The following is a 22,518-nucleotide window of genomic DNA, read 5'->3' as shown; positions in this document are numbered from 1 at the left end:
ACACAGTTGACCATTCCATCCTTCACCAATGCCTCTCCACCGTCATCCAGCTGAGTGGGACTGCACTTCCATTCTTATCTCTCTAATCGTAGCCAGAAAATCACCTGCAACATCTTCTCTTCCCGCTCGGGTGTCCCCTGGGAATCTATCCTTGGGCCCCCTCCTATTTCACATCTACATGTTGCCCCTTGGCGACATCAGCCAAAAACACAGCGTCAGTTTCCACATGTACACTGACGACACCCAGCTCTACCTCACCACCACTTCTCTCGACCCCTCCACGGTCTCTAAATTGTCAGACTGCTTGTCTGACATACAGTTCTGGTTAACGGAAATTTTCTCCAATTAAATATTGGGAAGACCAAAGCCATTGTTTTCGGTCCCCGCCACAAACTCCATTCCCTAGCCACTGACTCCATCCCTCTCCCTAACCTCTGTCTGGGAGTGGGCCTTTGGCGTAGTGGTAGCATCCCCGCCGCTGGGCCAGGAGGCGTAGGGTTTCGAACCCTGCTCCAGACAGTCCCGGCAAGTGGAGTCGGAGCTCCGGCTCTAAATTCTGGGTTGACTTCCAGCGGGATACTTGCGTCCATGGGTGTGGGTGGCCCCCCCCCCCCCCCCTCGTATGGGTTGTGGGAGCCCGTAAAACCCTCCCGCCATAGGACTAACCACCCTAATGGCTGGTACAAAGATGGTTACGGTCACGGAAGGAGCGTTAATCGCGGCCAGAAATCCTTCCACCACTTCATACAGTTCCCCAAAGGGAACAGTGTGAAGACACGTACGACGACCTCTGTCTGAGGCTGAACCACACTCTTCGCAACCTTGACCCTGAAATAAGCTTCTGACCACATATCCACAGCATAACAAAGACCGCCTATTTCTACCTCCGTAGCATTGCCTGTCTCCACCCTTGCCTCAGCTCATCTGCTGCTGAAACCCTCATCCATGCCTTTGTTATCTCTAGACTTGACTATTCCAACACAGTCCTGGCTGGCCTCCCACATTCTACCCTACGTAAACTTCAGGTCATGCAAAGCTCGGCTGCCTGAGTCCTAACTCGCACCAAGTCTCGTTCGCCCATCACCCCTGTGCTCGCTGACCTACATTGGCTCCCGGTTAAGCAGCGCCTCGATTTCAAAGTTATCATCCTTGTTTTCAAATCCCTCCATGGCCTCGCCCCTTCCTATCTCTGTAATCTCCTTCAGCCCCCAACCCTCCCCACCCGAGATATCTGCGCTCCTCTAATTCTGCCCTCTTGAGCATCCCTGATTATAATTGCTCAACCATTGGTGGCCGTGCCTTCTGTTGCCTAGGCCCTAAGCTCTGGAATTTCTTGCCTAAACCTCTCTGCCTTGCTACCTCTTTTTTAAGACGCTCCTTAAAACCTATCTCTTTGACCAAGCTTTTGGTCACCTGCCCTAATTTATCCTTGTGGCTCGGTGTCAAATTTTTTGTCTTATAATACTCCCGTGCGGTGCCTTGGGATGTTTTACTACGTTAAATGTGTTCTATAAATACAAGTTGTTGTTGTTGCATGTACATTGGCCCAGAAATTCGGGTCTCCACGGGTGAGTACGCACGGGGTACTCACCCGTAGGCCCAATGGAAGTGCCAGTTTCCTGCATGCACTTCTGCAGAAGTTAGAAATGTAAAAAGCAGGCATAAGGCCTGCTTTTTACAAGGTAAGTGGTGAATTAATTAAAATTAAAACATTTTTTCCACAGGTTTATTGGCCCAGAAATTCGGGTCGGGGGCTTCCCACGGGTGTAAGCCCCTGACCTGCACTTACCTTGTGCGCCGGCCGTTGAGCTGTAGGGCCCCGTGGAATTCCGATCTGGGGCCTGGTCCAGCTGCCGGCGCGCAGTGCTTGCGTATCCCAGTTAGTTCGATGCGTCCCCTGGGATCACGTGGGCCATGGGCAGCCAATCGGAGCAGATAATGCTCCATTCATAAGTCTGACAGGAAGTGCTGTCAAGACTTATAAATACTACAGCCCCAAAATAGCACTAAACCTTCAAATATTTTTTTTTTTAAATCACATTTTTTAAATAAACTATAAATTACATGAAATAACTATTTTAAACAATAATTAAAATTTTGGGAAAAAATAATTTTATATTCTAATGGGGCTAAAAATAAACTTACCTTGCTTTAAAGTATAAAAATAATAAACCTGTGGAAAAAATGTTTTAATTTTAATTAATTCACCACTTACCTTGTGAAAAGCAGGCCTTACGCCTGCTTTTTATATTTCTAAATTCTGCAGAATTACCCTCACGGAAAAACCTGTTTTAAAAAAAAAAAAAACGAAGTTCCATGCGCACGCGCAGCCTCCCCCGCGCACGCGTTCGACCTCTGAACCTCTTGCTTCAGAGGAACGGAAGTGCCGGTTTCCCGCGCATGCGCAATGCATACAGGAAACCGGCACTTCCATCGGGCCTATGGGTGAGTACCCCATGCGTACTCACCCGTGGAGACCCGAATTTCTGGGCCATTATTTTTAAATACTTTAAAGCAAGGTAAGTTTATTTTTAGCTCTGTTAGAAAATAAAATTATTTTTTTCGAAAATTTAAATTATTGTTTAAAATAGTTATTTCATTTAATTTATAGTTTATTTAAAAAATGTGATGTTTTTAAAAATTTATTTGAAGATTTAGTGATATTTTGTAAGAAGAAGGGGCCCGTAGTATTTCTAAGTTTGACAGCACTTCCTGTCAGACTTATGAATGGAGCATTATCTGCTCCGATTGGCTGCCCATAGCCCACGTGATCCCAGGGGACGCATCAAACTAACTGCGCCCCTGGGATACGCAAGCACTGCGCGCCGGCAGCTGGAGCAGGCCCCGGATCGGAATTCCACGGGGGCCCACAGCTCAACGGCCGGCGCGCAAGGTCGGGGGCTTGCACCCGCGGGAAGCCCCTGACCCGAAATTTTGGGCCATTATGTTTTTTTGAGTTTAAAGGGGTTGTTGATCATACTTCTGGATTGTATAAGCACAGTCATTGGGGAAGAGTTTGCATCTTTGCTTCATATGCTTTGATTAAGAATGTACTTTATCATTTAACTACAAATAGCAAAAAGTAAATCTACCCTTATGTTTAAACCTGATGATGGGCATCCGTATGCCAGATGTGAATACTGGATTTTTTTTTATATGAAGAATTTTGAGACCAATCAATAATGTGCTACGGTGTGTATAATTTACACATGCTGAATTTAACTTATAGGTAGAAGATAGTCATATTTTGGGCTGGATAATCAAAGATAATATTTGGGAATATTTTGATAAATCAAATCATGTTAAATGTGAAGTGATCAGGATGTGTATTTAAATGGTTGATTTGTAAAAAGGAGAGAAAAACCTGAAGTGATATTTTGGCTGCTTCCTTTATACTAAAAGAAGTTTGAAAAATGTTAGTGATGAGCTCGGGTTTTTACAACCCCATTTTTAAAAATGCATTAACTACATTACATAAAAATTTACGTCACAGCATCATATTTTGATTTAGGCTCATATCTTAATGCTCGAGAAACTATCTTTGTAAAATGTCAGTAATTTGATAAAACATTTAAAAAAAATACAAGTTTTCTATTTCCCAGGCCTTTCACTGAGAAGTAAACTTTTTTTTAGAAATACTGACACTGAACATTTCAAAAGTTCTACCTTAGAATTAAAAGACCTTGGTTAATTTCCTGATTTTTGTGTTCCTGCCAAGAGCACATATTGGAAATTCAGGCATGCACTGACATCATTTTCCGACTATTATTTTAAATGGTGAAAAATTACCAAATCTGCATGCCTGAATTTTCAGAATGTACTCTTGGCGGGCAAGGCTCCCCCCTGGGAGCACAACTTTGGAAAATTATCCCAAATATTTACCTGTGCATGTTTGATTTCTTCTTCACCATTGTTTAAATCTTAATTGGTGAAACTGAAATAGCAGAGTGATGTATTGACAGTTGATTGTACCCACAGATAAAGTAAAACTGTTGCTGGATGAAATATGGATGTGCCTTGAAAGGCCCAGTGTACAAGAGAAGCCAAACAAGGGAAGCGCTAACAGCCCAGGTATGCCGAGCCTAATTTGAATTGTCTGACCATGTCACTGGGTGTAGAAGTGGATAGCATGAACATTCCTCATCTTTATTAGCAAAGAGCTTAAGTAATGATGATGGTGGTTGGTTGTGGGGCGGGGGGTCTAAACCTGTTTTTAAAAACTAGAAATGTTTGACCATGTTTAAATTTTTTTTTACAATCTATACTGTTGTAGGCAAGAGAGGGAATCCACGGAGGAAATGTAAGATCGTTGGAAGCAGTTTAATTAACCCAAGTCACAGTAGTCCACGAGAAACCTCAGAGCTGCTAACGTCCTCACCCTCACGTCAGCTGGAGTGTGACCAAGAGGAAAATGATCTCCTAGAGATGGATGAGAGTTTGGCTGATGAAGGACTGAAAAGCAATAGCGACAGTGCCTCCTATGATGACAAAACTGTAGAACCGACTAAACAGAAAGATCCTGTTGACAGTCTAAGTGCTTCAAGTACGGATACTGATGGTGATGATGATGATGAGCAAGATGCTTTAAGCCAACAGCTGCAAGAGATACTTGATTGGACTGAACCTCTTCCGCCACAACTGTCTCCACTGCCATGTTCCCCTTCAACTAAAAAGGCAGGTCTAAGCAGAATTTGGTATTTATTACAGAACAACTTAATTTTATACATTTTAGTAAATATTCTATTAGTTATTCCAATGATTGGTTTAACACGTAGTCTTTCAGGTCCTTGGGCTGTCATATTTTCAGAACATTACAGTATTACACTAAATATTTAATTGGAGTTGTTATAATCAACGCCAAGGTCATTTGGGCAGGGCTGTGAGGTACCACGGGGAATTACCACTCAGTTTGTTCTCCGTAATGGCCTAGAAAACATAAATGTGGTTTGAGATAATATGTGATTCAGTGCATTAGCACACTCTCCTGCCACTTGAAACCTGTGCTTGAATCCAGCCCAGACTGAGGGTGAAGGTTTCCTTTCTCTGTCCAGTTCTTGGTGGGCATAGGCCTACAGCACAAGGTGACTTCTGGTAACACCACACACACAGCCCAGCAAGATGGTTGGATGAGAAATGGAGGGGGTGGTGGGATGGGGGGTGCGGCAGGGGTGGTGGCTATGTCAGGGGTGCTCCTCTTAGGCTAAGGTTATGCTGGAGTTGAGAATAGGGAGCTTTACTATGCAACTGGTCCAACATTAGTATTTTTTCCTTGATGAGCACAAAAAATGTACAAATGAATAATATTACCTTGATTAAAAAATTTAATTGACCATCAGGAAAAATAAATTCCTCTCTGTGTGTTGCATAGGAACAGGAGCAGGCCATTCAGACACTCGAGCCTATTCCTCCATTCTATTAGATCATGGCTGATCTGTACCTCAACTTCATTTACCCATCTTTTCTCCATAGTCTCTTGATACCCTTGCCTAACAAAATCTATCAATCTCAGTCTTGAAAATTTCAACTGACCCAGCATCCGCAGCATTTTGGGGGAGAAAGTTCCAGATTTCCACTACCTGGTGGAATCTCGCCAGTCTACGAGAGGGGAGAGATTGAGAGAGACAAAGGGAGAGTTTGAGAGAGGAAGATAACTGTCACATTTTGTTACAGATATAAAATATTATTAAACAAAGAGAAAGAAAGCCCGTGGTTGACCTGCAGCCTAAAATTTACAAGTGATTTATTGACTTCCGCAGTCTACAATTAACCTGCATTTGTATATTTACACCATTTCCCTACAGGGTGTACTTAAAGGGACAGGTCAGGTTAGCACCTAAAACATCACAACTGTACTCCAGACACCATACTATTCACAAGCAATGCCATGGAAGTGTTGTGATATTCCCATACTCCCAGATTATCTTTAGATTTGATGGTGCACAAGAAAATGTTTAAAGCTACACTGGAACAAACCGGAATTATGAGTCCTATTCAGGTTACATTTTTCAGCCTATATGTGTTGATAGAGGGAAAAATAACATTTGATTTGTTTTCCTAATGATGTCAGCAGTCTTTTTAGTATATATGTGTATATAAACAGAACTCTCCCTTATCCATACTGGCATAGCTGGGAGATCAATTATTGGCCAGTTGAATTTTATAACTTAATATCATTTGTCATATTTTGACAGCCAATATTTATAGTGGTCTAATGCAGGACACAGTGCTTGTATGCCTTTGCATGCTCATTGGTGCTCCAAGCTTCACAAGAAGGCAGAACACCCCATGTCAGCACAACTGAAGCAGTATGTTAATGTCATGCTGGTTGATACATCGAGGGCATAAAAGTCTTCTAAAAGGTAGCTTTTGTCAAAGAACATTTCAAATAGAACCTGAGATCCAAGAGGAATACAAAACATATTGGAGTGGTAAAGGAACAAAATATGCCTAAACTGATCTAAAATGAAAAAGGAAGTTGTCAGTTGTGTCTTAAAATTGCCTGTAGCTCGAAGGAATTCCAGCTCACTGGAGCAGATTTTTTTTTTCCTAGTCAGTTTTGTCCCCTACCCTCGTCTGAAGCTGTTAACTCTTTGCTGAGGTACAGTTCCAATGCAGTAAGCACCCTCCAATTCCTGGCCTGAGTAATCATTATTTGTGTGTGAGACAAGGAATGAGTGTTCACTGGCTATTCAAGCACACAGGCCATCACAGACAAGTCTGATTCTGTTGTCATCTACATCCACCCTTTTGCATTTTTAACAGCAGTGCTGAATGGCAATCAAGAACCTAGGAGCTCCTTTTTTCCCTTCAACAACTCAGGGACGCTAAGTGAATTGTAGCATCCCAACTACTGCCCTGACTGAAATTAGAAACTCGGCACGGGCTGAAGAATGACCCTGGGATCTTCCTGATCTCTGTGGCTTAGCTACTAAGTAGGATATCATGAGAGCCATGGTTTATCTGATTTTTAAATGATAAAAGGGTAATGTCATGCTGCTTCACCATTTTCTGTTCGGTAGAAACAACTTGAATGTCAAATAACTGTAAATTTTTTTACTCTTATGCAGCAAACCTTATTTGGAGATATTACCGATTCAAGTGATGATGAAGGTAGAAATCTTCCTGGAAGAAGCTGCAGTGAAAATGTTTCAGAGCCTGATCAACTTGATAGTTCTGGATGCACCGAGGTGCTGATAACCGATCAATCATCCATGGTGGAAGCAGGCATTTCTGAAAGTACAGTTGGAGAGTTACCTGCTGAGAAAATGGATTGCACTGAGGCAGAAACTAAAGACCTGAATGAGCAGTGTTTGACAAAAACTGAAGTGAAGGGTGAATTGTCAGATCCTTGTTTGATTGTCGGAGATGTTCAGTGTAGAAATGAGAACAGTGCTAAAGCTCAATCTTTATTTGAGGAAACTGTAAAGGACTTGGATGTGACCAGAACTCCAGAAATGTGCAACGCTGATTCTCTTCTCGCAACCAACGCTGTTCATGAAAAGGATCTGACATCTCTGCGACACAATTACAGTGACAATATGCAGGGGGATGATATTACAGAAGGGTCGAAAGACACTGTGGCTTCAGTAATATCTAATCTTAAAACAGTGGAACCTGAACTTAAAAGTTCAAAGCCATGCAGCAAAGAAGGATATGGGATAGGCACTTTTGTTAAAGAAGTGGACATGGAGGAGCTCGTATTACAAGAAGCCAGTGCTTGTGGACAACTAGGTACAACTTTTGAAGAAATGGAGATGGAGGAAATTCATTGTAATAGTTTTACACGTGACAGTAAAAAAGATGAATGCACATTAACTTCAGAGCTGCCCTCTGATATGGAGCACACCAATTCAGAATCCATGACAAAGGAGCAAATTGGCACTAACACAGTGGAGAAAGTAATACTTTCACAACTTAACAGTACAGTGGTACATGGTGTTGCTCAGGATAAGTCAAAGGAATGCATTCCTACTGTGGATATGGAGATGGAGGAAGTTAATTGCAATAGTTTTACATCTAACAGACAAAAAGGTGAATGTACACAGACTTCATTGCAGCTAATTGATGTGGAAATGATAGAGCAAAATCTTAACAAAATGGAGGAGATAACACCACCAACTGAGGGTTACTGTTCTATGGAAACTGGTGTTTCTCAAGACAAGTCCAAGAACTGCATTTCTACAAGGTATACAGAGATGGAGAAAATGAATTCTGGTAGTTCAATATCCGATCATCAAAAAGATAAATGCACACTGAATTCAATGCCAGCCTCTGATGTTCAGCAGACCTATACTGAATTTGTAGCGGAGGAGCATAGTGGACTTGACAAAATGCAGGAGATAACGCCACGAGCTGATTTTGACTGTTCTATGGAAACTGACATATCTCGGGATAAGTCAAAGAACTATGTTTCTACAGAGGATACAGAAATGGAGAAAATTAATTCTGGTAGTTTAATATCTGATAATCAAAAAGATAAAAGCACACTGACTTCTGTGCTGTCCAATGATATTGAAGAGTTTGTAGCAAAGGAACAAAATGGACTTGACAGAATGCAGGAGACAACTGTACTTGCCAAGACTGACAATTCTGTCATAGCTGATGTTGCTAAAGACAGGTCCAAGGACTGTGTTTGTACTGGAGGTATGGAGATAAAGAACATAGCTTCCAATAGTTCTACTTTTGACAGTCCTAACAATGAACTGTTACCTTCAGAACAGGAATTTATTCAACCGACTCAATCAGACTTAATAATAAAGGAGAAAGACAGTCTCAACAAACCTGAGGAGGTATCTTCGCTTGAGTCTGACTGTTCTATGGTAGCTGATGTCACTCAAGACCGTTTCAAGCACTATAGTCATATTAAGGATATGGAACTAGAGGAAGTAGATGCCAATGGTTCTACATTTGGCGGACCAAAAGTTAAATGTATATCAACTTTAGTGCCATTCAATACCCACCTGGCCCAAGCAGAGTCTGCAACAAAGGGTCAAGATTGTCTTAACAAAATGGAGCAGGCTTCTCCACTTGTTGAGTTTGACAGTTCTGTGCTACCTGGTGTTATTCAGGACCAGTGCGAAGACTGCATTTCTACACAAGATGAGGAGGTGGAAGAAGTTAGTTCCAATAACTCATTTCTTGAATGCACATTGATTTCAGTGCAGTCCTCCATTGAAGATTCCCAAACCAAGTACACAATAAATGAGCAAGATATAATTACCAACACAAAAGAAGTATCTTCATTTCTTGAGTCTGACTGTTCTTTTGTGGTAACTGATCTTGCTGAGGACAAATCCATGAAATTTACTTCTACTGTAGGAATGTCTGATAAATATGAAAAGCAGGGTTTCCTTTGCGCACGGTCGGAATCAACTGAAGATACTGAAAAGGTAAAACACACTGTTTGTGAAAGTCCAGTTGATATGTGGAATGAAGGAAAAGATAAGTTAATGGAAAACAAGGAAAAAGAAAGAAGTGATATAGGAAAGAAAAACAACCGGACTGTAAGGCTATCGGGGGAATGTTTGTCTTCTGATCAGACTGCCACACAGTTTGAAATTAATGCTTTTTCAACTGAATCCTCAAGTCCATATGTGTTACTGGATAGTGTTGGGCAAGAAAACTTTGCTAAAGTTGGGCAGAACAAAATAGGTGATACTGTGAATAATAATGTAGTGGAATCTGAAGAAAATGCAAACTCAGAAAAAAGTGAGGACATACCTTTGAAAAGTAGAAAGCTGCCTGGTAATGAGGTACAACTGTCAGCCTCAACTCAGATTTGCGAGATGAATGAAGATCCACAGAACTCTGAAGCAGAAGTCTCAATGTTGGTTAGAAAAATCAAGAAAAGAAAGCAATGGCATGGGAAGAGTCTAACTCCCGAGAGAGAAACACAGGAAGCCATTAATCATAAAGTGGTTGAAATGGAAATTGCAACTGAAGTGTGCGCACCTGAAAATCTGACTCATGAGCTAGAAGTTCAGACTGGGAATTACAAAACTGAAACTGAGCAGTGCTCCCTTTCTGTTACTGGCCATGCTACTGTTCAATGTGCTGGCTCGCCTTTTAATTCTAAAAGTGTATTGGAATCTGATGAAACGGTTTGTAATATTGAAAGCATAACATATGCTAAGGAAGAGTTAATAGCTATTCATTCTGACTGCAGAGAGAGTAAAACTGAACTGGTGACTTTGGATGAAGGTTTTTCACAAGACACCTGTCAAACTCCAGTGCTTGAAGCAAACAACGACACACATATAAATTCTGAAGATGCAGGTGAAAATGGTGACAATACTATGTCAGTAGAATGTGAAGCTTCAGCTTTGGATTCAGATAACCCTGCGCTGAAAGTTTGTGACAATGAGCCTCTTTCAGAATCGAGCCCTAACGATGACCTGTTGTTAGGATGTACGCAAATAGAAAATAAACATTTGGTGGGAAATAATTGTCTGCAAAATGATCCAGAAGTTGTGGAGAAATTGGAAAGCTCTCCTGAAGTCTGTTCCAATCAAGACAGTAACACTTGTACAAAAGAGCACTTTGGCATCCAAATAAACAAGAATTCCATTGGAATTGCAGAGGAAATGCCCAATTGCATCGCAAGTGTAAAAAAAGTGAATAATTCTACAAATACTACTCTAGAGGGAACCTTCAATTACATACCTCTTGTACAAAAAGTCGACATTTCAACACAAACTGAATTAATATATGATGGTTCACAAACTATGCTTTACACTAGCAATGATCTATTAGCTGCTCCTGAGTCTGTTTCTCAGATGGACATTGTTGAAAAAGATAAAGTAGGAATGCCAAAGGCAAAGAGACTATCTGGGAACACATCACTTCCTTCAGACCTTCGGAGACCCGTTCACTCCGTGGCATTGTGTGGAAAAGAGGTATTATTTGAAAGTGCAGTTGGCAATTCAGTGAATATGGAGTCATTTGGAACTTCAGAATGTGAGCAGACCTCCAGAAAGAATTCAAAAAGCAGAAAAATACAAGTGTATAGACGTTTACCACGTGCTTTGAGTGAAGGACATGGAGATGTGCAGCAAGATAGCAGTTTACAAAAGTCAAAAACACAATCCGCCTACAAAAGTCGTGTAGTTTTAAGGAGCAGAGGTTCAAATCCGAACAATCCACCTGTACTAGCCAATGCTGACACTTCTGCTCCAGCGTTGTGCACACAAGAAATCCATCAAGTGATGTTAGAAATGGGACAACCTCTGCCACCTCTGCTGCCACCACTTGTAGCCACACCTCCAAGAACTGCAAGAGCTACAAGACCGATATCCCCTCTTATTACAACATCTAGTGTAGCCTCCTTGTGGTCCCCTGCAGATGATTTGGCTTCCCCTTCAAAGGAGACCTCAAACGCTGCTTCAGTTTCACCTCAGTTTGATCATATTCAACAAAAGTCTCCATCAATACACTCACCATCCCCATTAGAATTTGCAAGAAATGAGAGAATCCAGTCCTCTCCATTACAGTTTTGCACTGCAACCCCAAAACATGCTGTTCCTGTGCCTGGGAGACTACCTCAGTCTGCATCAGCAACTGCAGGTTCAACTTTACCTCAGGAGAACTCTGTAAAGATTCTGGATGCCATGTATCCTAACCTCTCTGCCCGTGCAAGAACTTTAAATATTCTCCGTGGAAATGTTCAGCTCAGCATGCGTGGCCCTGCAGATGGTGAGAACCAAGCCGGGGCTGTGAATCAAATCATGGGGTTCAAAGCAATCAATTCAACTGCAACTGCATTTGTGAAAGCAGGAAGCAATTCCAGGTCTGAAGGCACAAAAACCGATGGACATGCAAAAGATTTGGAGCAGCAGCAGCAGCCAGTTGTTGCTGTCACTTCGAATACCATGGATAGACCCAAACGAGACCAAATGGCTGCCAAAAGAACTGCAGAAGACGATGGAGCAGAAAATACTAAAAGACTGAAAACTGAAAACAATTTTCAGCATGGAGATAATACTGCTGATTTAATCACCCCAAAAGAGTCCTCGACTGTAAATGTTGTAGACACAACCAAACCACTTTACAATGGTCTAGTAGAACAGAAAACTGGAAGTAAAGCTGGACTTGAACTTTTCTGCCAGCCTCTTGAACCTGTTAATTCAAGTGAAGAGGCTGTAACCAGTGCCTTAATGAAAATTACTAAATCCTGTTTTGACCTACTTCCTGTTATTCGCAGCCATGTCTTTGTTGGGAATATACCTCAGATCCCAGTATTGCGCGATGAAGAGAAGGAAGTGATTTGTGAATTGAGTGGCAATAAGGTAAGCATATGCAACCAGTTCTATTACTATACTACAGTAGAAGGTGCTCTTGCCATTCAATTGTTTTGGTCAAACTAGTCTCATGGTAGTAATAATTAATATATTGTAAATGTTCAAAAATTAAAGTTGTTGGGTAACTGCTGATAATGGAGGAAGATAAGGACATATAAAAGTCCCACTGAGGGCTGGGTTTGTTGTGCTGTGTGGTAATAACTAACTACACTTCAGAAGTAATTCATTGGGTATGTGTGAAGTGATAAAGTGCCATATATTATTGCCAAAAAACAATTGACTGGTAATTCATTTTACTTGCTGTTTGTGGGATCTTGTTGTGCACAAACTGGCTGAAGCTCTTGCCTACATAACAGCAGCAATTACATTTCAAAAGTAATTTGCTGTTTGTGAAGTGCTTTGGTCTGTCATGAGTATGTAATTAGGTGATCTACAAATGCAGGTTTTTTCTTTCATACAATTATAATTTATTTTGCTTTCATTCCTTCTCCCTCTCTTTCTAAAATTAAACTCTCCAATGAAAACGCCTCAAAAAAGACAGTGCTTAGTTAATGTATGCAAAACAAAATATTGTCCTTTTGCTCATTGTACCTTCATCTAATACAGTAATGATTCTGTTGTAAGACTGAATAGTTACTGTGATTGCAAATCACTTTTCTTAGTCCAGTGTGTCAGACTCTTGTATTTACATGTATGTTCCTCATTTTAAAAAGTATTAATACTAATCTGTCACAAATAACATGGAATTCCAATTCTCAGCTATTCCCAAATTTAAAATTACATGATAAGCTAGTGCAGTAGGTATAAAAAAGAAATCCTTAATTTTTATTGTGATCATTTTATTTCAAGAAACCAAACACTAGAAGCAAAAGGTTACAAATTGAAACAGGAAAATTAACAAACTAATGATCAGGTATAAACATTTCTTTGGGTGTTTATGGGTTGAGTCTTTCTTTCTGCATAGTTGTGGACCATTGGTGCTCTCTGCTCACACTGGCATCAGCCGGTCTTTCCCTCTGTGTAGGGGTGTTTTGAGAGAGGACCCATTGAATAGGGTTCCAGGAAGGAGGTCCAGGCTAGTTGATTTTTTTCCCCTCCAATTGTAGACAGAAACTGCACTTAAGAAGTCTGAGGCAACAATTTTTTTTACATTGCCAGAGTATAAGTGTAATTAAATAAGGATAGGTAAATATAAAACTCTTCTAAAGACATCACACTACTCATACAATTAATGGTCATAAAATAGGGGAGCTAGTCCATGCATGTTACTGAACTTGTTCGAGGAGAGGCCGATATGGAAGTAATAATGGGCTCAACACTTACCATGTCCAGTCATTATAGGAGTAATAATCAATAAAACAAACAGAATGCTTTATTGCCAAATCAGTAGAGTATAATTCTGAAACCGTCATGCTGAAGTTGCACACTGCTCTCGTCAAACTGCACCTTTAATACTTGTTGCACTAGATTATCATACTGTATTCAGTCCTGGTCACTGAGGCACATGGGAAACATCTAAGCCCTGGAATTGATGCAGAGTAATGACACATAGCTGATCCTCAATGTTGGAGAGGGATGTGTTGGGAGGAAAGGTTAGAAAAGCTCAGACTCTTCAGTTTTGAAAGGAAACAAATGGGAGAGGACCTTATAGAAGTTTCTAAGATATTAACTTAAGAGAGAGTTAGATATTCTGCTGGGATTTCCTGTAGGTTTCTGTGGAAGGATGAGCTAGATGGGCCGATTGGCTTCCATTACCTATACTTATGTAGTGAGTATTTGAGTCATACAAACCAAAAGATTCCAGCCTGCCGATAGTCAATGTCAAGGCTTGCATAGATACATAGAAGATAGGAGCAGGCCATTCGGCCCTTCGAGCCTGCTCCGCCATTCAATGAGATCATGGCTGATCATCCAAATTCAGTACCCGGTCCCTGCCTTCTCCCCATATCCCTTGATCCCTTTAGCCTTAAGAAATATATCCAACTCTTTCTTGAATATACTTAATGAACTGGCCTCCACCGCCCTCTGTGGCAGAGAATTCCACAGGTTCACCACTCTCTGGGTGAAGAAATTCCTCCTCATTTCAGTCCTAAATGGCTTACCCCTTATCCTTAGACTATGACCCCTGGTTCTGGACTCCCCGGCCATCAGAAACACCCTTCCTGCATCTAGTCTGTCCAGGCCTGACAGAATTTTATAGGTTTCGATGAGATCCCCTCTCAGTCTTCTAAACTCCAGTGAGTATAAGCCCAATCGACACAATCTCTCCTCATACGTCATTCCTGCCATCCCAGGTATCAGCCTGGTGAATCTTCGCTGCACTCCTTCCATGGCAAGAACGTCCTTCCTCAGGTAAGGCGACCAAAACTGCACACAATACTCAAGGTGTGGTCTCACCAAGGCCCTGTACAACTGCAGCAAGACATCCTTGTTCTTGTACTCGAACCCTCTTGCTACGAAGGCCAACATACCATTTGCCTTCTTAACCGCCTGCTGCACCTGCATGCTTACCTTCAGCGACTGGTGTACAAGAACACACAGGTCTCTTTGCACTTCCCCATCTCCCAATCTATTACCATTCAAATAATGTGCCTTCCTGTTTTTGCCACCAAAGTGGATAACCTCACATTTATCCACATTATAGTGCATTGGCCATGTTTCTGCCCAATCACCCAACCTGTCCAAATCGTGCTGGAGTTTCACGACATCCTCCTCACAGCATACCCTCCCCCCCAGCTTTGTGTCGTCTGCAAATTTGGAGATATTACATCCAATTCCCTCGTCCAGATCATTAATATATATTGTGAACAGCTGGGGTCCTAGGACCGATCCTTGCGGTACTCCACTAGTCACTGCCTGCCACTCGGAAAACGACCCGTTTATTCCAACTGTAGTGTATGTACCTTTAAGAGCCCCTGTGTGCTGTAATACCGGTAGTGACCACTCGGGTATATAAGCCTGTATAGTGTCTTGTATCTTTTAGTTCACCTCCAGACTTTGTTCAGTAAACACCTGTCAAACCAACTCCTGCCTTCCGTGTCTCCATTAATACACGGATACAACAGTGGCGACGAATTGGAAACGGACTTACCTGCAATTCGGCAGCACCTCAAGGCGATCGATTCCTCAGACGAAGGTCGAAGAAAAAAAAAAAGAAAAAAAACTGTGGTTTCACCAGCTAGCCGGGCTGGTGGCAGGTACTGCACTAATCCTTCCTGGGCGGCGGGCTGGGGCTCGATCAGGTGGCTCTGCAGCGGGGCTGAGCAGCGAGTCGGAAGGCGGAGGCAAACAGACGGAGGGTGGAGCACTCGGGAGACGGCCGGCGCTGCAAAGCAGGTCGGCGTTCGGACCAAGCAGAGGGAGGGAAAAATCCCAGAGAGTCCGGCGGGCACGAGTCTCCAACTATTAAAAATATCTGTGTAAATAAAAACCGCGGAGAACAGCGTTGTCAGCAGCGGCAGCGGCGGGAAAGCACGGGAGGCGCCATTTTTTCTCGGCAGGGAAGAAAGGAAAGCGAGGGAGGCGCCATTTTTGACTTTCAGGATGCCTAAGACTGGCAATATTACTGCTTGCGATAGTAATATAGAGGATTGGACCACATGTGGAAAGAGTGGAGGTATATTGCACAGCGAATGAAGTAGAGGATGATAAAAAGGCATCGGTACTTCTAAATCTGATGGGCACAAGGACATACGGGCTGTTACGAAACTTAATCACTCCAGCCAAACCGATGGACAAGAATTTTAAGGAGATTGTTGATACCCTACAGGAGCACTTAAACCCAACACCGCTGCTGATAGCGGAACGATTCAAATTCTTCAGGAGGAATCAGCACAAGAATGAAAGTAACGCTGATTACCTCACCGAATTAAGAAAGCTGTCAAAGCACTGCCAATTCGGGGCAGGACTGGCAGATTCCCTACGAGACAAATTCGTCTGCGGTCTCCTAAGTGAAGGAACACAGAAAAGGCTACTTTCTGAGAAAGATTTGACACTGGACAAGGCTTTCAGTGTGGCTGTATCATACGAAGCAGCAGCAAGAGGAGCTGCAGAGATACAGCAAAAGCCACAGGACTGCGGCACCCATGAAATGACACGGGGTTTCGAGAGATGTTATCGCTGCGGCAGATCCACCCATGACCAGAGGGACTGCTGGTTCAAGGACAAAGCATGCAGGCAATGCGGAAAGATGGGACACATTGCACGTGTATGCCGATCGGGAAACAAAAAATCCCCTGACAGAAAAAAAATCAATGAGGAAAAGTACAGAAAGGTACAAATGATGACGGACAGTAGCTCCGAAGACCAGAAGAGCGATAGCGACTCCGGAAACGAGACTAAGCTGTCTCAAATTACATAATGTAATTGCCAAAGAAGATTACCAGACCATTTGGGTTACCCTCACGATAGCGGGGTCCCTAGTTAAAATGGAGCTAGATACAGGATCAGCTCTGACCGTCATAAGTTGACGGGATTACGAGCGACTATTTCCGCATATACCTTTGAAAGACACATCCATTATCTTGAAAACATATACGGGGCAGAAAGTATACCCCAGAGGGAAAATAAGGGTGCCTGTTGTATACAACGGCAAGGAAATACAGAAGTTGTATTTATACGTTCTGCAAGATGGTGGTCCACCGCTGTTGGGACGTGAATGGATCAGGAAGATACGTTTAGACTGGCACTCCATTCAGGCACTGACGGTGACCAGTAAGAAAAAAAATGATGATGACGTCATACCTGAACGATTAAAAGACATCTTGGCCAACGCCAAAGAAGTGTTTGAACAGGAACTAGGAACCTTGAAAGGTGTCACCGCCTCAATAAAAGTGGAAGATGCGGCAATTCCCAAGTTTTTTTAAGGCAAGGCCGGTGCCATACGCAATTCATCCAGCGGTCGAGGCAGAGCTGGAGAATTTGGAAAAGGCAGGCGTGTTATCCAAGGTAGATTGGAGCGAGTGGGCAACACCCATCGTCCTGGTCATGAAGAAAACGTTGAATAATGATAAATCTGAAGAACAGAGAAAAATTCGCATCTGTGGGGACTTCAAGGTGACTGTAAACCCGGTCCTTCACACGGTACAGTATCCTCTTCTGAGGATAGAAGATATTTTCGCCTCACTATCCAGAGGGAAACGTTTCACCAAAATTGACTTGGCACAGGCATATCTTCAGATGGAGGTTGAGGAGGCCTCTAAAAAGTATCTCACGATAAACACACACAAAGGCCTGTACCAGTACAATCGACTGGTTTTCGGAGTAGCATCAGCTCCAGCTATCTGGCAAAGAGCTATGGAGCAAGTCCTCCAAGGGATTCCGGGGACTCAATGCTACCTAGACGACATCCTTGTAACAGGAGAAAACAACAACGAGCACCTTGCCAATTTGGAGCAGGTGCTCACTAGACTGAGAGAACGGGGCCTACGAGCAAATCGCCCCAAGTGCGAATTTTTCCAGAAACAAATATCATATTGTGGCCATATAATTAACGAAGAAGGGTTGCATAAGTCACCTGAAAAAATTGAAGGTGTCATAAAAGCCCCAGCACCTGAAAATGTCTCACAATTTAGGTCATTCCTGGGATTGATAAATTGCTATCATAAATTTTTACCGAACTTGTCAACTGTTCTGCACCCTCTTAACGCACTGCTACAAACGGGAGTAAATGCAAAGGCTTGATCACGTCCAAGGAAGTGTTGCCTCATTACAACCCATCACTGCCAATCAGACTGGCGTGCGATGCATCCCCTTACGGCGTAGGAGCGGTATTATCGCATAGATTCCCTGATGGCTCGGAGCGGCCGATTGCTTTTGCGTCACGCTCATTGAACTCAGCTGAGCGTAACTACGCCCAGATCGACAGGGAAGCACTCAGCCTGGTGTGGGGAGTGAAGAAATTCAACCATTACCTACACGGACAAAAATTTACCTTGTTGACTGACCATCAACCCCTCGTCTCCATATTCAACCCTAAAAAGGGTGTTCCCATTATGACAGCGCAAAGGCTACAGAGGTGGTCCCTTTTCCTAGGGGCACACCAATATGACATAGAATACAAAGGATCAAAACAGCATGGGAATGCTTATGGTTTATCGCGCCTACCGTTGCCAACGGTAGAAGAGGCGCCTACAGTGGACCCAGTGGAGATGTTCCACTCAACCATAGTGGAATGTCTACCAGTAACAAATTCTACCATTGAAAAGGAAACGAGAAATGACCTGACTCTCTCACGAGTCTACGATTTAACGGTGAAGGGATGGCCAGCACATGGCAAACCACTGTTGCCAGCATTCTCGCAAAGAAGAGAACAGCTGTCAGTGTGTCGAGGAACCTTGATGTGTGGATCCAGAGTGGTGATTCCACGCAAACTCCAGGATAAAGTGCTAAAGGAGCTTCACGAGGGGCATCTGAGTGGAGTGAAAATGAAGAACCTAGCCGGAGCGTTTGTGTGGTGGCCAGGTATCGATGGAGACATCGAAGAAATGACCAAGAGCTGTCTCAGATGCCAGAAGGTCCAAAACGCCCCACCACATGCCCCGCTACATCCATGGGAGTGGCCCTCATCTCCATGGCAAAGGGTACATATCGACTTTGCTGGTCCATTTATGGACTCAATGTTCTTAATCGCGGTTGATGCACACTCCAAGTGGCCGGAGGTAATAAAGATGTCCTCCACCACCACGGAAAAAACCATCACAGTATTAAGGACCATATTTGCCAGGAATGGGCTGCCTGAACAGATCTGTTCTGATAATGGACCGCAATTTGTGTCCGAAGAATTCAGGAAGTTCTTAAAAACAATGGGGTTAAGCACTACACGTCTGCCCCATACCATCCCGCCACCAATGGATTAGCTGAAAGGTTTGTCCAGACCTTCAAGAAGGCCATAAAGGCCATGGGTAATGAAGACATAAATCTACAACATAAGGTAGATAACTTCTTGTTTGCGAACAGGAATTCAACACGTGGTTACAAACCAAACTCCCGCCATGATGTTTTTCAATAGAAGACTAAGATGCCGGCTGGATTTGATCAAGCCAAACATCAGAAGGGATGTAGAGAACCGGCAATTTCAAGGCATGAATGAAAGGCCAACTAGAACCTTCCAGATAGGTCAACAAGTTTTGGCCCGGGACTACCGTACCGAGAAATGGCAGCCTGGAACTATTTGCACACGACTAGGACCGCTGATGTATACCGTGGACATTGGAGAAAGCATAATAAGGCGCCATGCTGACCAGATCATAGTCATCCGAAAAGGGACAACCTACACCACAACTCTATACGCCTAATGATGAAGCAGAGATACCCATAGTATCTACATCCGATCCGGTGATACTGGAACCAGATGAACCCGACACTGGCATTCAAGCCGAATCGACCTTGCCAAAAGAACCTACTACACCATCGAAAACTACTACACCACCGAGGTGTTATCCGGACCGAGTCAGGAAGCCTCCAGAGAGACTGACTTATAATTGATTAACTGCAGCAAATGTGTAGATTATTGTTCTTGTAAACATGTTAATTAATGATTACTTAAAATGTTATGTACTAATTATCTAAAAGGGGAGGAATTGTAGTGTATGTACCTTTAAGAGCCCCTGTGTACTGTAATACCGGTAGTGACCACTCGGGTATATAAGCCTGTATAGTGTCTTTTATCTTTTAGTTCACTTCCAGACTTTGTTCAGTAAACACCTGTTAAACCAACTCCTGCATTCCGTGTCTCCATTAATACACGGATACAACACCAACTCTTTGCTTTCTGTCCGCCAACCAGTTCTCTATCCAAGTCAATACCTTGCCCCCAATCCCATGTGCCTTAATTTTGCACGCTAATCTCTTATGCGGGACCTTATCGAAAGCCTTCTGAAAGTCCAAATACACCACATCCACGGGTTCTCCCTTATCTATTTTACCAGTTACATCCTCAAAAAATTCCAGTAGATTAGTCAAGCATGGTTTACCTTTTGTAAATCCATGTTGACTTTGTCCGATCCAGTCACTGCTTTCCAAGTGCTCTGCTATTACATCTTTTATAATGGACTCTAGCATTTCCCCCACTACCGATGTCAAGCTTACCGGTCTATAATTCCCCGCCTTTTCTCTACCACCTTTTTTGAATAGTGGGGTAACATTAGCTACCCGCCAATCCATGGGTACCGTTCCAGAGTCTATTGAGTTCTGGAAGATGAGCAGCAATGCATCTACTATTTCTAGGGCCATTTCCTTAAGTAACCTTGGATGTAGATTATCAGGCCCTGGGGATTTATCGGCCTTCAGTCCCATCAATTTTCCTAACACCATTTCCCTACAAATACTGATTTCTTTCAGTTCCACCCTTTCATCAGACCCTATGTTCCCCGGCATCTCTGGGAGGTTATTTGTGTCCTCCTTTGTGAAGACAGAACCAAAATATGTATTTAGTTGGTCTGCCATTTCTTTGTTCCCCATTATAAATTCCCCTGATTCTGACTGCAAAGGACCTACGCTTGACTTCACCAATCTTTTTCTCTTCACATATCTATAAAAGCTTTTACAGTCAGTTTTTATGTTCTCTGCAAGCTTACTCTCATATTCTATTTTCCCTTTCTTAATTAATCCCTTTGTCCTCCTTTGTTGAATCCTAAACTGCTCCCAATCCTCAGGATTATTGCTTTTTCTGGCCAATTTATATGCCCTCCCCTTGGACCTTATGCTATCCCTAATGTCCCTTGCTAGCCACGGTTGGGTTACCTTTTTTGTTTTATTTTTATGCCAAACTGGGATGAACAAATTCTGTAGTTCATCCATTCGGTCTTTGAATGTTTGCCATTGCCTATCCACAGTCAACCCTTTGAGTGCCATTCCCCAATCAATCCTACCCAACTCGCTCCTCAGACCATCATAGTTTCCTTTATTTAAATTGAGGACCCTAGTCTCCGAGTCAACTACTTCATTCTCCATCTTAATGAAGAATTCGATCATATTATGATCGCTCCGACCCAAGGGGCCTCTTACAACAAGATTGCTAATTAATCCTTTCTCGTTACATAATACTCAGTCTAAGATGGCCTGATCTCTGGTTGGTTCCTCGACATATTGGTCCAGGAAACCATCCCGTAAACACTCCAGGAATTCCTCCTCCACAGTATTGTTACTAATTTGGTTGGCCCAATCTATATGTAGATTAAAGTCACCCATGATGACTGCTGTGCTCTTATTGCACGCTTTAATTTCTCTTTTAATGCCATCCCCAACCTCCGCCTTACTGTTTGGAGGTCTATAAACCACTCCCACTAATGTTTTTTTCCCCTTAGTATTTCTCAATTCTACCCATACAGATTCCACCTCATCAGAGCTAATATCCTTCATTACAATTGTGTTAATCCCTTCTTTAACCAGTAATGCTACCCCACCTCCCTTTCCTTTTTGCCTATCTTTCCTGAATATCGAATACCCCTGGATGTTAGTTCCCAGTCCTGGCCTTCCTTGAGCCACGTTTCCGTAATCCCAACCAAATCGTATTTGTTTACTTCTATTTGCGCAGCCAATTCATCCACCTTATTACAAATGCTCCTCGCATTAAGACACAAAGCCTTCAGGCTTGTTTTTTTAACGCTCTTAGACCTATTAGAATTATTATTTACTGTGGCCATGTTTGATTTAAACTGTTGATTTCTCTGACTGCCACTTTTGTTTTTCTCCTTCCTATCTTTTGCTTTTATCCTTGTTTCCCTTTCCTCTGTCTCCCTACTCAGGTTCCCAACCCCCTGCCATTTTAGTTTAAACCCTCCCCCACAGCACTAGCAAACACTCCCATTAGGACATTGGTTCCAGCCCTGCCCAGATGCAAACCGTCCGGTTTGAACTGGTCCCGCCTCCCCCAGAACAGGTTCCAATGTCCCAGCAACTTTAATCCCTCCCCCTGGCAGCATTCCTCTAGCCACGTATTCATCTGAAGTATCCTATTTCTACTCTGACTAGCATGTGGCACTGGTAGCAATCCTGAGATTACTACCTTTTGAAGTCCTGTTTTTTAATTTATCTCCTAACTCCCTATACTCCGCTTTTAGGATCTCATCCCGCTTTTTACCTATATCGTTGGTGCCTATATGCACCACGACAACTGGCTGTTCACCCTCCCCTTCCAAGATGTTCTGGAGTCGCTCAGAGACATCCTTGACCCTTGCACCAGGGAGGCAACACACCATCCTGGAGTCTCGTTTGCGGCCGC

At 42.9% G+C, this 22,518-nt stretch overlaps 1 protein-coding gene across 1 annotated transcript in view; it reads left to right on the top strand.

Annotated features, from left to right (window-relative positions):
• The window catches only part of ice1 (KIAA0947-like (H. sapiens)), a 160,586-nt gene that overhangs the window by 86,373 nt on the left and 51,695 nt on the right, over positions 1-22,518 (top strand). Inside the window, exons 11-13 of the mRNA XM_085988719.1 lie at positions 3,979-4,071; positions 4,274-4,674; positions 7,068-12,284. Of these exons, the coding sequence (XP_085844845.1) occupies positions 3,979-4,071; positions 4,274-4,674; positions 7,068-12,284 (5,711 nt within the window). The remainder of the gene's footprint in view (positions 1-3,978; positions 4,072-4,273; positions 4,675-7,067; positions 12,285-22,518) is intronic.

This window comes from Somniosus microcephalus, chromosome 5 (genome assembly GCF_052327205.1).
Source record: "Somniosus microcephalus isolate GS21.2 chromosome 5, FLI_Smic_1.0, whole genome shotgun sequence".
Lineage (NCBI taxonomy): Eukaryota > Metazoa > Chordata > Chondrichthyes > Squaliformes > Somniosidae > Somniosus > Somniosus microcephalus.
The sequence above is the reverse complement of the archived record's forward strand: the minus strand, read 5'-3'. Positions and strand labels throughout refer to the sequence as shown.